General features: G+C 48.1%; 1 protein-coding gene across 2 annotated transcripts; it reads right to left on the bottom strand.

Moving 5' to 3' along the window:
• Positions 1 to 6,864: 6,864 nt before the first annotated feature.
• Ttll2 (tubulin tyrosine ligase like 2) lies at positions 6,865 to 15,236 on the bottom strand. Of its 2 annotated transcripts, XM_021149479.2 has the most exons (4): positions 15,112 to 15,162; positions 10,008 to 10,129; positions 8,581 to 8,680; positions 6,865 to 8,410 (listed from the first exon to the last, which is right to left on the bottom strand). In XM_021149479.2, the coding sequence occupies exons 2-4, from the start codon at positions 10,013 to 10,015 to the stop codon at positions 6,866 to 6,868; spliced, it is 1,653 nt and encodes a 550-aa protein (XP_021005138.1). In that variant the 5' UTR covers positions 10,016 to 10,129; positions 15,112 to 15,162; the 3' UTR covers position 6,865. The 2 variants fall into 2 exon arrangements, with proteins under 2 accessions (XP_021005138.1, XP_021005141.1); XM_021149482.2 differs by lacking the exon at positions 10,008 to 10,129 and having other exon boundaries at positions 15,112 to 15,236.
• Positions 15,237 to 17,791: the final 2,555 nt, after the last annotated feature.

Raw genomic sequence — 17,791 nt, 5'->3', positions numbered from 1 at the left:
GTAGGGTCTTCACAACTAGGTTCTGCCTCATCGAGGTGAGCTGTTAAATCCTCATTGTTTGTGTGACCGTGGCTGTGCCACGCTGTCTCTCACTGTTAGCCTCTGCATGAGATTTGCAGTTTGTAAGCAGTTGATGATGCCCTCAAATTATCATGAAAACTGATAGGAGGTGCTAGAAACAAGGTTCACAAAGGTCTAGGATCCAAAACCCTGTCCAGACTGTCTTCTGCCATCACATCTGTAGCTGTGGTGAAAGTCCCTAGTGTGAGCCAGGTTGCTGGAACTTTCATACCCAGCTTGGGTCAAATCTAAGCAAAGTGACTTGCTTGGACTGCAGATGAAACAGAACATTATAGAGCTCTGGACAGGTGGCTGAAGTTCAAGGTTATTTGACTCATCTCTTCCCCTATACCTCCCTGGATCCCTTTTCAACTTGACACATAAACACAGCACTATTATCTTTCCTTTCTTATCCATCCCCATAGTCATACATTGACATCAACATCACAATACAAAACAGTTTATAAGTTTTAAATTTTCCAAATTCAAACACTTTAAAATCCAGTTCCTTTTTTTAAAATTAGTCTCTTTTAAAATGCAAAATCTCTTAAAATTTAGTCTCTAAATGGTGAGATCTCATAAAATCAAAAAATAACTTGAGTCCTTCCATACTTCAAGAGGGAAGAACCAGGGCCCAGTCACAATCTGAGCAAAGCAAAGCCAACAGTATAAGTAACTCAGCATCCGATAACTGGGACCCACTCACCATCTTCTGGAATCCCTCAAAGGGCTTGGGTCACTGCCAGTTCCTCCCTCTGCAGTGCACACAGCTTTCCAGGTGGCTCCACAGTGAGGCTGATGCTGTTCTTGGTGGTCACCCTGTGATACTAGTATCTCCAAAATGCTGGGGTCTTCTGCTGCCACTGGGCTGCACCTTCACCAATAGCCTCTCCTAGGCTTGGTTCACAGTGCCAATGCTCAGCTGTTCTCCATGACCCCGTTCATGCCTTCAAAACCAGTACCACCTGGGTGAGTCAACACTAGCGGTTCAGCTGCCAGTGCAAGTTACAACCTTGGCTGCCTCAGGAACACAGCTTCTGTGACTGTCTCTCAGGAAACACTTGCCAGATTTCCCCTCAATTTTCAGCTGGTCTCTTCTTAATCACCACTAATTTCTCAGCTCCAGCTAACCAGCATCAAATCGCCCAACAAATCAAAGGTCTCGCTTTAGTAGTTCTGGAATCTTGTTAAGCCCAGCTAACCAGAACCACAGAATCATCATTCAAAATAATGGTTCTTTCAACTTCCCTCCGAAAGCTTCACAAGCCAGGTCTCCACTGCCTATCTTGTTCTTGATCCTTATCTTTCAAACTCCTACAGAACAGTGCACTGAGCTCTCAAGGCTCAAAGTCCAAAAATCCTTCCACAGTCCTCCCAAAGCAAGGTCAATCTGTCACAGCAATAGCCCACTATCCTGGTACTAATTTGTCTTAGGGTTTCCATTGCTGCGATGAAATACCATGACCAAAAAGCAACTTGGGGAAGAAAGGGATTATTTGGCTTCTACTTCCAGATTGCCGTTCATCATTAAAGGAAGTCAGGACAGGATCTCAAACAGGGCAGGAACCTGGAGGCAGGAGCTGATGCCGAGACCATGGAGGGGTGCTGCTTACTGGCTTGCTCACCAAGGCTTGCTCAACCTGCTTTCTTACAGAACCCAGAACCACCTGCCCAAGGATGGTACCACCCACTATGGGCTGGGCCCTCCCACGCTGATCACTAATTAAGAAAGTTACTAATTAAAGTTCCCCACAGTCAGATCTTATGAGAGGCATTTTCTCAGTTGAGGTTCCTTCCTTTCAAATTATGCTAACCCATGTCAAGTTGACAAAAAGCTATTCAGGACACCATCTTAGTACCATCGTGGAACAGTAGACAGGCCTTGGGGCCCGGATCTTGGATACTGATTCAGCTAGAAGGAGACAACTGTGGGTGCCACCCTCCAAAGTGTAGTTGTCCACATTGTCCACACCTGCATGCACACCGAGTCAACTATGGGGAGGTGTGGTATCTCAGAGGGGGATGAGTAGAAAGTCAGCATGTGTGCTGTGACATAGTTGGGACCTTGCCTCTCCTCTACCAGTTATTGACAGAACAAGGACAGCAAAGAGTTGGAGAATGCTGTGTTGGAGAAAGGATGTAAGAGAAATCCTGGGAAACTTCTCAAGCTGCTGTCTTGTGCCCAACCCCACGGTACCCAGACCCAGATAGAGCTCTCAGGCAATGCCTGAAACTGCACCCTAGGGAGCTGCCTGTTTTTATCACCCTACCTTGATCTTACCATGTGGGATTCAGGAGCCAGGAATATGAAATGATGTCTAATGTCCATGTGGCCGTGACTTATAGACAGCGTCTCTTGAACTCAAGATTTTCAGTTTGACCCAACTGTACTTCCATTGGTGTCACCCTCCTCTACCAGGGACACCTGCTGTCACCATTTGAAACCTGAGCCAGCTGGGACTTAAGGAGCGTGAGTATAGGATGGGTTCAGTGCAGAGCACAGGGCACGAGGCCACAGAAAGTAAAAAGGCTTCCCTGGCTTTGGTTATGTTCATCCCTCCGGTGCTAAATTCATGTGTTCAAATTGAGTGATTGCCGTGCCAGCTCTTCAGTGTTAAGAGAATTCTGAGTCTGAGTGTATGTTTACCTTCATGGTTCAGTTAGCATTTAGTGTTCTCTCATTTCAACCCAAAGCCCCCCCCCCCGGCGCCCCCTTGCTGGCTCCTTTGCCGCATCTGGCACTGTGGAACCTCTCCTCTTTCATCTGCCAAGAGTGTATGGACAGAGTCCTTGCTGCATTTAGCTCTTAGCACTTTGAACACGTCTCCTCCGGTTTGTATGGTGTCTGCCAAGAGTCCTACCGAGAGCACCTCAAGGGCTCCCCTATATGATGTGTGTTCTTCTTGACGCTTTTAAGATTCTGGGGTCTTTGGGGATACATACATGCAAATGCACATATACATGCACCTGTTGAATGTGCCCCCCTCCCTGGGTTCCCGTGTTTGAACACTCTACTTCTGGGAGTGGCTGTGGAATGTTTAAGGAATGGGTCTAGATTGGTAAAAAAAAAAAAGTGGATTGATAGAACCTTAAAGATTCAGCCTTTGAATCTTTAACAGATTTGAATCTTTGAACAGATTTGGTCCAGTGCTCTTTCTGCTTCCTGATCTGCTGTGGTGTGAGGAGCCCAGGTTGTGTGGACACGCCCACACCTATGGCCAGTGCCCTAACTTCCCTGCCATCCCAGACCGACATGTCCTGGGACTGTGAGCCACAGTCCCTCCTTTTCTCTGCTCCTGTGAAGTGTCCTGCCACCACACCAGGGAAGTGAAACTGGGGGTACCCTACCTTGAAGGCTGAGGAGTCCCCACGCTCCCTTCACTTCTCCATCTGGCGCTATCATGTGATGGGTCACATGTTCCCCGACTCTGTCCTCTGCTTTTTCACCTTCTTCCTTTTTGTTTTTCTGACTGAGTAAGTCCAGTGGCCCTGTCTTAGGAACTAGCCTTTCTCCTGGTAACTTTTCCTGTGGATGCTTTTCTTGGCTCCAGGACTTCTGGCTGGTTCTTTTCAATGTTTTCTATTATAATATCCAGTCTCTAATTCATATGCTGCTTTCTCTCCCATCTTTATTTCACACCGTTGAAAACTACTTTTAACCTGCTGTTGGATGGACCTGGGGTTGAGGGTGGGCAAACAGCACTCAGGAGCCCACAGGGAGAGCTTTTCCATCCTTGGGTCACACACCTTGGTATCTCATCCCAGACCTTGTTTGAAGAGCCTCAGACGACAGTCTGGACTGACCTATCTCCAGCTACTTTCCCACGTTCTCTGCCACGCGCTGCTTCCCTAACCCCATCGGTTTTCTTGCTGTCTGCATGAACTTTGCCTTCAAAGGAGCCGCAGTCTCCCTCGATCCCTCCCTCACACACCGGTTTTAGCCCGCTGGTCTCAGGTTAGGTCTGAGAAGATGGAATTGCTTCTGCGCTCAGGGCCACATGCACGTGGTTGGGGTCTGGACGACACTGCTCTCGTTGGGGGCTATATTGGAGACTGCTTCTTGCAGACCCATTACCAAGGGCTCTCTAAGTTCCGTTTGGCCACAGAGTGGATTAAACACTCTCCGGGACCTTGGTTTATGGGTCTGGTACTAAAAAGAGGACCCCTCTATGATACCGAGACAGACGTTGCTTCAGAGCCATGAATGGACATGTGTCCAAGTGGTTCCTGGATTCACATGCTTGCTTTAAGCCGGTTGAGAACAGCAAAAGCCAATTTACAGAAACATTCTAAGACTCCAAGAATGATTAAAGGGAAACGTCAGAGGCACTGCGAGAGTCACCTCCTTCCAGTCCTCTAGCAGAGCTGCTTATTCTTCAGCTTAAGAGAGAAATTGGGTCCGAAGTCTCAGGCCATTGGCAGACATGGGTCAGAGGTTGGCAAGCCTGTCCAGAGACTCAGACTGGGGCAAACCCAGGCCATAACTAACAGGGATCCCGTTCAGGAAGCCCACACTGGGTCCCCTGGGAGGTAAGACTCTGCGCAGTTCTTTACATAGGAGGACTGCTGCTGAACAACCTGGAGGCACTGGGGCTGAGCTACTGTCAGAGTAGTAAATAGTGAGTGCCTTGTACTGAGGCCCTTTCAGAGCCTGGTGTGTGTGTGTGTGTGTGTGTGTGTGTGTGTGTGTGTGTGTAGTCTGCAAGATTGTCCCAGAAGCACACAAATGAGTCTCTCAGGAGTTGTCTATGGTGTCAGAATGATTCCCAAGACAGACTGCAGTCAACAGAGCCTGGAGCCAATCCAGGGTCCCTTTAATACCTGCTGGTAGAGTTTCACACACCTGTTGGCTGCATAGGTTTCCCTGGGTCTCCAGTGAGCCGGGCTGCCTTCCGGGACACCAGTGGGCACAATGATTGTGGAACCCTAGCAGTGCTGATGGCAACAAGCTCATGGCCAGATGGAGCTACAGCCTTTGTGGAGTGGGGCAGTTTGGGAGGCTGGGGTGTGAGCTACAGTCACAACCGTCCTCCTGAGTCTTGGTTCCCTCCAGCAGTGTCTCACAAGCACCTGTGTGAATCCCAGCATCCCACAAAAGCACATTTGTCCACAAATGTCTGAAAAAAAGTATCAGCAGGGACCCCCTTATTCTATTACCTAATGATTTTGTTGTTTGTTATAAAATGCACATAACATAAGCATTACTCTTGACCCATTCGTGAAGCCGTGTGGTTGTCATAGCTACCCTGTTCTGGAGTGTGCTCATCACCCCAAACGGAATACCTCCTCCCTTCCCTTAGTCCCCACCCCAGCCCCAGCCCTGGGAACTCACCTTCTGCATGACGGTTAATGTTGTATTGACTCCGCAGAGTCTAGGAGACAAATCCCTGAGTGCATCTGCATGAGTTCCTAGACTGGGTTTATCGATGTGGGAAGACCCCAACTAAACGTGGGAAGTGCTCCTCCCTGGCCTGGAGTCTCAGACAGGATGAAAAGGAGGAAGAGAGCTGAGTACCAAGCCCCTTGTTTCTCACTGCTCCCTGGCTGTGAACACGGTGTGACCAGTGGCCTGCTGCCTTCCCCAAACCAACTGTACCCTTGGATAGTGGACCCCAATAAACCCTTCACTAAGTTGTTTTTATCAGGTGCTCTGTCCCAGTAATGAGATGGGTGACAACTTGCTTCCTGGCAAACTGTGCACTCAGCCTCATCGCTGGCTGCCACACTTAACTTGTAAGGATGTCTGGGATCTTTAGCCTTTTCATCTGCCAGGACCATAACTTGCCTAAGTGTGAGAGGCTCCGTCATCAGGTGCTGGATGGGGGCAGGCGACAGGTGCAGCCAGGAGGAACACTTCTCAATATGTATGGCTGATGATCCACCCTCCAGGTAGCTATCTCCAGGAGATCTGATTTAGGACCCAGTATCTCTAAACAATTGGCTTTCTATAATGCACTGCACTCTAAATGGCTTTATGCTGATGACGTGTGTGTGTGTGTGTGTGTGTGTGTGTGTGTGCACACACTCACACATGTCAGTGGAATCCAGAAATCAACCTCAAGTGTTATTCCCCCCAAACCAACCACCTTGTTTTCTGAGACTGACTGGAGCTCACTGATTCAGCTATGCTGGCTGATCAGAGAGCCCCAGGTATCTGCCTGAGTACACCTTTCCAGTGTTGGGATCCCAATCCTGTGCCAGCATACCTGGCTCCTTGTTTGAGTGTGTGCGGGGGTGGGGGGAGATTAGGTGTGAGTCCTCATGTGTCATGGCAAATACTTCACCAACTAGGCCATCTCCTCAGCTCCCCCAAAATAATTCTGACCAACAATGGCAGTGGTGGCGCACTTGGGAGGCAGAGGCAGGTGGATTTCTGAGTTCGAGGCCAGCCTGTTCTACAGAGTGAGTTCCAGGATAGCCAGGGCTACACAGAGAAACCCTGTCTTGGAAAACCAAATAAATAATAAATGAATAAATGAATAAATGAATAAATAAATAAATAAATAAATGAATCCTGGCAGTTTAGTACTATTTTACCTAAGAAATCCCTTTAAGATGTTATATTTTTTGTTTTTGTTATTTTTCCCCCCTTACATTATAAGGAACACAGTTTGATTGTAGTAATGGGTAGCAATCGAGACAGTAGCAGCATGACCATCCACCCTGTGCCTCTGCACCCAGTAACAATGTGTGTGCTAAAGGCGCGGGTCAGGGCCTCGGCCCTATGGCCTTCCCTGGCTACAGAAATCTTTACTTTTCAAAAAGTCACCTCACTTCTCCATTTTAGCTTTTATCACTTAAAGAGTTATTTATTCATTAGTTTCTGGAGCTCTTGAATGATTCTTTTGACATTTAACCCATTCCTGGAGGCTCCGAACGTAGCCTTGTTGAACGGGAAGATGAGGACAAAGTTGCCGGCGTGGTCGTTTGGTGTGCTTTCAGCTTCCGGGAGGTCGCCCGCAGGCCCCTTCATCTTGTGAGGCTGTGACTGAGACGCATACGGGAAGACTGTCTTGCGAGGCAAGTGCCAAGCCTTGTGCCTTGGCTTGCTTTTGGCTGCCTCTTTTGTCAGAAGTCTGTCCTGCCTGCTCATCATTTCTCTCAACTGGGAGGTTCGAGTGTGCTTGGGACAGCTGTTCTGGACAGCTGGGTCGCTTTTACTGCCCGTCGTAAACTGTATGAGAGACGCATAGGAAGAGGAATTGGGGGTCGCACAAAACTCATGCTGATCGCTCCTGGCAAGGGAGACCACGGAGTTTCCCGGAGTTCTCCCACACTTTTTCTCCTCACTTCTGAGGCCGTTTAAGTATAACAGCTCAATAACATCATGGACAAGGCTTCTCTTGACCGACTCATCCGTGGAACAGTCCAAGGTCAAAGCAGGGTTGTAGTTGACTTCCAAAAGCCACGGCTTCAGGTTGTCATCAATAAGGATGTCAAATCCAAAAAGCTCGAAGCAGTTGTAGGCGACGGGGACTGAGGGAGCCATGGCCAGGACTGTGAGAATCACCATGTGGCTGATCTTCTGCCTCAGTAACAGGTCATCCACATCCCAGTTGCGGAGGTAAGAGAAGAACCTGCTGAGGGTCCACTTGCAGCCTTGACCCACCACCTCTTTGATCTTCTGATACGAGGCCCCCAATTTGTTGATGCTGCTGTTGGTCAAATGGGAATAATAGTCTTCCAAATTACTGAGATCAAACTTCTCCGTGGCAAACCGCACTAACCCTTCCTGGTACATGTAAATGGTCAAAGGCTTAAAGCCAGTGATGCAGACATAGATGCGGAGGTCGCATTTGTACCTACCCACGAGTAAGGGGTTACAGATGTACTTCTGTACTACATACGTGCCCTTGAACATGAGGTCGCGGATGTCACTGAAAATGATTATCCCCCTCCCTCGAGACAGCTCTGCTGGCTTGCAGATCCAGTAGCTTGGCTTGGTCCCCAAATCCTGCTTTTCCTTGAAGTACTTGGCCACAAACTTGGTGTAGTCAGTGGGCATGATGAACGTCAGGGGTGTGAACTCATAGAGCGACTCACCATAGCGACTTCTCATGCGCGCCAGGTGTTTGGCCAGGCAGTCCTTCCTGGTGAGATTGGTCATCCCTGGGTGATGGTTGAGCCTCTGCCAGGGTTTGACATTGACATATTCTGCCCTCCGGAAGGAGGACGACCTCCAGTACAGATTCCAGTCCTCCACATCCTGACGTTGCTCATCAAACTTGTCCCACCCACGCTCCAGGAGGACACTCTGTACGAGCCCAGGGGTGCTCTCATCCACTCGGAACACCAGTGGTTTCAAGGGGGGCCCTTGGGTTTCATCTTCTGTCCTCAAAGGCTTGCTTTCCTAAACATTGATCATCCAGACAGGAAGGATGAGATAAGAGAGCTTCAGATGAGAGGTGACATGGTTTCCTCTCTCCCTCCCCCAAGCTCCCGCTTCTGTGCGCCAGAGCCCTCCCTACCACCTCTGCAGACAAACCCAGCTCCGCCTAGGCCTGACATTTGTCTGCTTACCTGTACAGTCTGTCCCTCTAGTGGCAGTCCAAAAATCTCTGCAGTCACAGCACCCAAACTGTGCAGACCATCCATTGTAGCCCTGCCTCTGTGATCAGCACTGTATTGGAAAGAATAAGGGTAACTAGTGAAAACAATAAATATTAACTTTTTAATAGATAAGCAAATTTCAACACATCTTTTGAAAAAGATTGAGAGGTTGGAGAGATGGGTCACTGGGTAAAGTACTTGTCACACAAGCATGAGTTTGGATCCCTGACACCCACATAAAAGGCCAAACACTGGTAGAGCTTGCTGGCCAGTCAACTTAGCTTGCTGAGTTAGTTCCAGGTGTGCAAGAGACCGTGTCTCAACTGATAGGGTAGGATGTGAAAGAAGAAGACATCCAATATCAGCCTCTTGTCTCCACTCACACGAGGGCATGCACACCTGCATAGCCTGCGTGCATACAGGCTAACACCCACTCAACTCACACACAAGAGTGAATGCCGTGCAATTCCTGAGTTTCTTCAATCATGTGTTTCCAAATGTTGAGAGCCACTGTAACATACAGCTTGCAGCTGTGATTCTGGGCATACTGGGCTAGGACTGACTCAACCAAATGACACATGTTCACTGCTACAACCTTGGTCAAGGGGCTGAATAAGAGACCTGCATTTGTAGTGTATTTTCAAGCTGAGCTTAATGATATCAATAAGTGTTTCAAGTTGTGTGAGCGTGTGCATGTAGTATATATGTTTATGTATGTGTGGTGTGTGTATGTGTATGTATGCATGTATTATATATGGTGTGTATGTCTATGTTTGTGTTGTGTACACTATGTATGGGGGGGTCTCTGTATGTGATGTGTATGGTGTATGTGATCTGTGTGTCACTGTGTATGTGGTGTGTCTGTGATATATGTCTATGTGCATATGTTATGTATGGTGTGTGTGTGGAGTATGTATATGTGGTGTGTGTATGTGTGTATGTATGTATGTATATGTAGTATGTGTGTCTGTATTGTGTGCACTATGTGTGTGGGGAGGGGTCTCTGTGTGTGATGTGTATGGTGTATGTGATCTGTGTGTCTCTGTGTATGTCGTATGTGTGTAGTATGTTGATGTATGTGTATGTGGTATGCGTGTCTTTGTGTATGTGATGTATGTCTGTGGGTGTGTGTGTACGTGGTGTGTGTCTAAGTGATGTATGGTTGTTTGTGTATGTGTTAGGTGTGGTGTGGTGTGATACGTGACTGTGTTGTAAATTGTTTGTGCAGGTACCGAGGGGCCACAGCAGTTACTTTTAAATTAAAAGTGCTTTCCTTTGGCAGAGGTGTGGCTCCAGGGTCGAACATTTCCTTAGAATGGGAAAGCTCTTGTTTTGGCACCACCATCTCACCACACTGTTATCTACCTCTAAGAACTACTCATGTCTCCTAAGCTTACTTGGTCATAAGTACTGTGGCGCCTGTGAGAATTTCATAAACAGCATGGGCAGGAAAATGGATTCATAAAGACCAATGGCCATCTCCAGTGTCTCCCCACTCTTGTGCAGAACGCCTTTGAGGCTGAAAAAGAAAACAGTGATCTGCTGTGGCTATGCCTCCCCTGGAGGGGAGGTGGCCAGACTGCCTAGCTAGGCTGTATACATTTGCAAGTTAATGTTCCCGTCTTCCACAGAAGCAAGACTCTCAGCTGCTCATAAGTTAATGAGCAGTCCAACACATTCATGTTCTCATACAGGGGCTGTTGTGAAGTTCATGATGTAAAGGATGCTATGGGCCATAGCATAGGCTATGATATGTGGCTGTAGCACAGACTATACTTTAGACCATACAGTGGGTCATAGCTATGTTGCAGTCATTGGATTGCCCCTTGGTATTGTCCAGACCAGGGGTTCCACTGCGGAGCACAAGAGCTGGTAACAGAAGCCTCCAACCTTTCGGAAAGAGATCCATTCACTCAGATGAACCATGGGACCTGGTGAAAAAGGCCCACCAGTAGAGCAGGTATGCACCTCTCTCTGATGGGAACGGCTCACTCTTGGTGTGTATCCTCTTAGCAGTGGAAATTTGCTTTGTTTTTATCAGCTTCCCAGGAAGCTGAGCAAGGGGTTTGCCCAGTTTTGATTGCTGCCAATGTCTCAAAGTGCCATCATGATCCTATCAGTCAGAGCCAGGGCCTGGCAGCAAGAGCAATCTGGTCTTGCCCAACACATCCCCACATGCGGGGAAACCCAGGGACACTGTTTCTTATTGTGTGGCAACATCTTACACCCTCTGCCGTGGGAAAACCACCCTTTAATTTCATTTTATTCCCAGTGGGACGAGCTCTGGTTCAGCAGCACAGCTCCAGAGGTCGTGCCCATCTTCACCGACCCCCTCAACCAGAGTAGAGAAAGAAACCCACTCAGTCTCCTGACCCAACTCCCCAGGCAGGCTGGGCAGTCTGCTGGGTCCCGCTGGAGGCCATGCAGGTGGCACTGCGGGGCAAGTATAGCTTAGTGCTGCAGGGTCCCCTCCAGTGGAAAGGTTGCAGATTGTCCCTCCAGGTGTTCTGCGTATCTCTGCATGGTCCCTCTCTGTCCTCTCCAGATCCAGAGGCTTAGGAAAGGCCATTGGGCTGCCTTGCCCACATGAGTAAGTCTGTTTGTTCCTGTATCAGGCACCCTGCACATGATAGAGTAAATGGGGGGCCAGCAAGCCAAAGAATGAGGAGGGAGGGACATAGGTGTTATAGTCCTCTGTGTGTATGCGTATGTGTGTGTACATGTGAGTGCATGTGTATGTGAGTGATGTGTGTGCATATGTGTGCATGTGAGTGCATGTGTATATGCATGTGTGTGCATGTATGTGTATGCATGTGTGTACATGTCTTGTATTTGAGTGCATGGGTGTACATGTGTGTGCATGCATGTGTGTGCATGTGTGTACATGTCTTGTATTTGAGTGCATATGAGTGTACATGTGTGTGCATGTGAGTGTACATGTATGTGTGCATGTGAGTATGTGCATATATATGTGCTGTGTATATGCATGTGTGTGCATGTGAGTGTATGCATATATATATGTACATGTATATATGCACATGTGTATACATGTCTGTGTGTGCAAGTGTGTATGCATGTGTGCCTGCATGTGTGTGGAGACCTGAGTGAGGTTGGTGCCACATCTCCCTCCATTGCTCTCTCTCTCTTAGATACTAAGACTGGCTCTTTTACTGAGGCTGGCTCTTTCACTAAGCCCAGAACTTAGTTTTAGCTAGACTGATTGGCCAGCTTGCTCCGGGGTCTCTCTGGCTCCCCTCCAATGCACTAGATTTACAGGTGGCCTCCACATCTACTAGGCTTTTACATGGGCTCTGGATTCAAACTCTGGTCCTCGTGCTTCTGTGACAGGCACTTGACCTGCGTTGTATCCTCAGCCCCTGCACATTTTCCCATATCAAACATGAGTAGATACTTCTGGGGACCAGACATCTGTGAGACTCTCACCCATTGCTCATTTCTGCTCCCAGCATCTCCTTACCTAGGTCAGAGGCCAGGAGTCTGGCACCAAAGCGAACCCCTAAACCCAAAGTTCAGAAGAAAATTTTGTTCCAAGACAAAGAGTTGTCACAGATGCTAACATTTACAAAGAGCACACCCCAGACCTTCACCTCACTCTTCAGTCATTAAGTATGTGGGGGTGGCAATATCTGTGTATGTATGTCTCAGTGTGTGGAAGGATGTGGGTAAAAGTGGATTGTGGATGTGGGTGTGGATTTGAGTGGATATGAGGTGGGTAGGTGGGGTTGAGGTGTGTGCATGTGTGTGGAGGGGAGATTTGGGAATGGGGTAAATTTGTGTGTGTGTGTGTGTGTGTGTGTGTGTGTGTGTGTGTGTGTGATATGTGTGGAGATGGCCTGAATAGGGATGGGGGTTGGTGTGTATGTGGGTGGTTGTGGGGGTGTGAAGTCTGATACGTGTGTATTTGTGTGTTGGGGGATGGTGTACATATGTGAGTGTATAGATGTGAGTGCTGGTAGGTGTGTAACGTGTAGTAGTTTATTTAGACTTCTAGTCTATAACCCACAAGATGTACAGATGGGAAATTGGCAAGATGATGTTACAGACAGACAGAATTGTAATGAAAACCACAAATACGCTAAAAGTCATGCATGCTGGGGCACTTGGATGCAGAGGCAGAGGGTCCTGCAAGAGGCCCTAACAACTTCAGCTTATATCATGTGGCACTGATATAAATAAGAGATTAAACTGAATGCATCTTACTCAGACTGAAAAACCACGCTATGCTATGATGAGCGTGTGACCTGCAAATGTGTCATCACAGAGACAACAGGACATGGTTAACTAACCGTTCCCACCATGTCTTCGGGGAAGAGAGAGTCATTTTGGCCCCTTCATCTTGTACCTTAGCTTCGATGGGCATCAGCAGAACTCCTGGGGTAACAGCTTTATTCTGAACAGTCACTGTTTACATCTGAAGCACCCCTCACAGGCTCTCCCCAATTTGAAGTGCTATTTTGAAGACCACGGAGCCTTTACTGTGTCAATGAAAGCCACGCCCACCGGAATAGTGATCTTGACATCTTGCCTAGGGCTCACACTGCCACCACCCCGCCTTCCAGCCACTATGCCTTCCCTTCGTGGTGGACTGGAATCCCTCCCAAACCGTGAGCTACAGTAAACCCTCCCCTTTTAAGCGTTTCTGTCAAGTGTGTTGGTCACAGGAACACCACTCAGCATTCTTTCTAAACTTAGAAATTCATTTGGAGTCACAGTTCCCAGCTTGGTTGGCAACTCCACTAACTCCAAATGTAGTTTTCTCACTAGGACAGCAAACTACCAGAGCTGGCCACAAAAGGCAGGGTGTCATGATTCCCAACACGCATTTCTAGAAGATTCCTTTTGGGGGAGCCCCTTAGGAGGTCTAACAGGTATGCGACTACAGGCGTTTTGGCCTCTTTGTTACCAGCACACACTGCTAAGAGCTCACTTGGCATCAAGACTTCATATGCAGGCATCCCCAGAGGCCAAGGCCAGACTACCACAGAAAAACTGCCTGAGGGAACCTGGCTATCTGCCAAGATAAGACACAGGAAGAGAAGGAACTGGGAGTCACCGTGGTGTTTCACTGGGGAATGCCTCTACCAGGAATCCTCGCTTGAAGACTCACCTCAGAGCAGCACAAAGTCAACCCAGATCTTGGGGATTAACCAGGCTAGTCACGTGTTACTGCCTTCAGGAGCAGCAATGCAGGTGCATTCCACTGTGTGCTTGGGGTCCTGGTACCATGGAATGCCAGCCGTGGGATATTAGTAAGCTCTGAGCTCTCATGTCAAAGAAAATACCAAATACCACTTAACTGCATGGCAATGAGAGCCAGCAAAGGCACCGGAACCCTCAAGTGTGCCGCCAACAGACAGACACGTGTTTTAAAATATGCAGAGCTTGCTTGCTCCTCGCCCTCAACCACACTAATGTCATCAGAACAGAAACATCGCCTAATGAAAACCAACCCCCAATTCTGTAGAAACCATAAGGAGCTCGTTACCAGAACACTGTTAAAAATTATAGGTTTTGTGATCTCTGAGTCCAGTTCAGCCTTGGGAACAAGCTCTCCAGCCTCAGGTAAAGAGAAAGGGTCCCTCTTTCCCACACTTTGATGTAATCCTGGGCAGATGGGGTCCCACGAGAAAAGACTCAGTGCAAAGGCCTACACACCCAGAAGCCAGAGACCGCCACAGTAGCCACAGGTTCTCAGCCACTCATCCTGTCCCAACAGGCTCTCAAGTCAGAACTAGGAGTCTCTTTGTTTGCGTTTTATCTCCTTGACACAGTCTCTGCTTAAATGACAGGCCGTGCTAGGTGCCTCTCCACCTGGCCACAGTCAAGCCCAAGTGCAAGTCCACGTAACCAAATCCTATGAACTTCAGTCATGTAGGGACTGAGAGGGAAAGTCAGTTATTTGGTTGTCAAACAGAGGCGCCCTTCTAGGGGACCCTGTTACCAGATCTACAAAAGCAGTTTTCACCACTGCAGACAGTAAGTTTCCCAGGGGGAATGCTGGAATCTGGCAAGTGCAAAACAGGAAACAGAAAGAAAGCCACACTTCATTTTGCTTTGCTTTTTTTTTTTTTTTTTTTTTTTGGAAACAAGGTCTCTACATAGCTTAGTCTGTCCTGGAAACTCAACAGAGATCCTCCTGCCTCCTGAATGCTGGTATTAAAGGCCTGTCCCTTTCTACCTAAAAGTTAATTTGTATTTAGAGTATTTTTTTAAAGTTGAATTAGCTACCCTTTCTGGGCTCTCAGCATTTACCCATATGGCATGTGCCTCTTGCTAGTGCGTGGTTCCTCACCTTCTGGTTAGTGCCTTTACCCCGTGTCTACTGCAGGGGTCTGCTGCTCTGAAAACCCCAGGAACACATGACTCCTTCACACAGCTTAGCTCGGCCAGCTTTAACTCTAAGCGCCAGCCTTTTAGCTATCGGAAAGTTTCACCTCTATCAGTCAGGGACACACAGTAGCGGCAGGCCTCCACACTTACTTTTTCAGTCCTGTAACAAACACTCGGAAGACACCGTTGAAAGGAGGGAAAGTTCGCGTTAGCTTCTGGTGTATGATGTTTCCATCCCAGGTCGGATGGATCTCTTGGTTTAAAATCGAGACAGGATATCATAGCAGGCTCTGTGTGTGGCAAAGCTGCTTGTCCCATTGTGGCCAGAAAGCATAAGGAAACAGATAAGAAAAGGCCAAGGCCAGCTGTGCCTTTCAAAGGTTGACCCCATCGACCAGCTTCCTCCACCTAGGCTCAGCCCTCCTGAGTCTCCATTTCCCAATATTTTATTTAAGTGTCGAATCCATCCCGGATGGAAGGAAACATTGATTAGGTTAATGCTAGGCCCCCCTTTTACACAAAGGTTCCCCCTTTTCCCTATCAGGATTCATGGCACTTCCTGTGTTCCTGGAACAGCAAGATGCCCCATCTTGCTCAGTCACACACTCAACTCAGTAGACTCTCTTCTACCCATGAGATGCCAGGTAGAGAGAAAGGAGTGCCCTTCCATTACCACCTTTACCACAGACACAATGCTAATACCGTTTTCTCTGTACGATCAGCACCCGGCACATAGGGTATCCTAGAAATGCATCTTTTGGGTTGAAGTATGTTGTAGGTACACAGCTTGGGTGGCTAGGACTAACTCTGTTGCTAAGCCCCTTGAAGCAGGTCCTGTGGTAGGCCAGGCCAGTGTGTACTCACTGAATAGCCTGTGCCCTCTTCAGAAGGTGCTGGACTCTACATGTGACTTCTGCAGATCTGTCCCCAGCCTAATGTATAGGAATGGCCTCTCTTTGGGTCAGAGATGCCAAGAGTGGGTGTTGTCCCCTGTGCAGCTAAGTGGATAGGGCAGGATGACAGAAATGCTTGTTGCTTAGCAATGCACAGCCCGCTGTCCTCACAAAGGGAGGGACTTCCCTACCTCAGAGAAGACTGGCAGTCAGTACCCTAGCAAGTGAGTGCCCAGGGGGCAGGGTGGGGGGAGGGCTGTGTTGCTTGTGCCTTGGGGACTTGACTTCATATACTGTGTGTTACAGTGCATGGGGACTCTGAGGCCTACCAGACTCCTGTGGAGATGAGAGCTCACTTCCTGGAAAGCAGATGAGTTTTTCAAATCTTTACTATTTTGCCATCTCCAGAGATAAGGCTTTCTTACTGCTTCTGGTGTCCACAGCAGGGACCTGAGCCCTGTCTGTACAGTGAATCTCGGTTGTAGCCAGAGGACTCATCTATTTGTTTCTGAGCCAGAGACCCTTCTGATCAGCCCACTGCATCACCAGCATCACTGACTGGTGATTAACCATTGACACACTGTAAGTACAAGAAGTCTCAGCCAAGATGCTGACTGAACTCTGCCAGGCAAACAAAACAACCCAACCCCAGCTGTGCTTCTGGGCCAGCAAGCCAAGGCTGTTGGTATGCAATCCACAGACATTTCTCTTTCTTGGTTAATTTAAATTATTCACTACCTTCCAGATCTAGGTGCTGGTAAATTTTGTTTTAAAAATAAATAAATATAATTAAGTTTATGTTATTTATGAGCATAAACTGGAGGCTGGGTTTGACATGTATTCTATTTGGATAGTGTATCCAGCTCAGAGATATCGGAGGATGGCAGTATCTGGGCCTGCATTAGCTATTTTAGTTACTTGGCAATCCTAAATTTAACTGTTTTTAATTTTCCCTCCATTTGCAAGGAATAAGCTTCCAGGATTTGTGTCACTTTGTGCTTGAACATCCACACTAAGGGAGAGGGGCCACCCAGGGTAGCAGCCATTGCCAAGAACACTTGAACACAGACATCCACACCTTCTGAGCCCAGTTTCACACATCCTAGGCTGCCCGGCTGGGAGCCGACTCTCTCCAGGTTCCCACTGGGTTTCATTATGGCTTGGTTCTCTTCTAGGCTGCATGCCCACAGGATCTCATGGGACAGTTTGAGAGAATGTGGTATTCCAGTAATAGCCATACTGAGGCTGGGCTTCATGGTACTGAGCAGCCCCAGAGAAATGTTGGCTTGTTCCATGGTCCAGGGTCACCTCAGCCTCTGCTAACAATCCTGGTGTGCCCACCATCGTGGCCCAAATCCGCCCCTAATGTCCACTTCTGAACATACATCACCAATTCACCCCACACCAGATCCCCAAGGACTCCCTCCCTACTATCTCCCCAAGGAGAAGAGCTGCTTCAGAAAAAGTTCCAGAAAATCTCGCTGTGTTCATGCCTCATTCCAGCATGATAGATAGCAAATGCCTATGTGCGATCGGTCATGTCTGTTGATGGGAACAACCAACATGTCCTCTCTCCTGTGAATCTCAGCCTCACTCATTATTGATAATATGCATGCAAGAGTTTACGTGTCACATGCCCAGTACCATAATGTAAGACATTCTCCAGTAAGGAGGTGACCACTCTTTGCTAGGTCACCCTTCTGGAGTTTTCTTGGCTCCCCTTCTCTACACCATCACATCCTGCAGACTCTATATAGAGAGTGCACCCCAAACCTGAACACTTCTTACTTTCACCCCTCAGGGCAAGTGCTGCCCTCATTAATGTCTTCCTAACCTTTCTTCTCCTGCCCTGGCGCTGACCCAGACATCTTGTCTTCCCTGTCTCATTGCTAGTGTCAGTGGCTGCCTACTGACTCATTGCACTGTTTGTGTAAAAG

Source organism: Mus caroli, unplaced genomic scaffold (genome assembly GCF_978045245.1).
Source record: "Mus caroli unplaced genomic scaffold, Mus_caroli_1 scaffold_18, whole genome shotgun sequence".
Classification (NCBI taxonomy): Eukaryota; Metazoa; Chordata; class Mammalia; order Rodentia; family Muridae; genus Mus; species Mus caroli.
This window is presented reverse-complemented; position numbering and strand designations above follow the sequence as displayed.

Bases quoted from the DNA above. Each gene is read 5' to 3' on its own strand.
- Ttll2 (XM_021149479.2), bottom strand. The intron at 8,411-8,580 runs GTAAGCAGACAA...ATCAATGTTTAG, and splicing joins TAGAGGGACAGACTGTACAG to GAAAGCAAGCCTTTGAGGAC.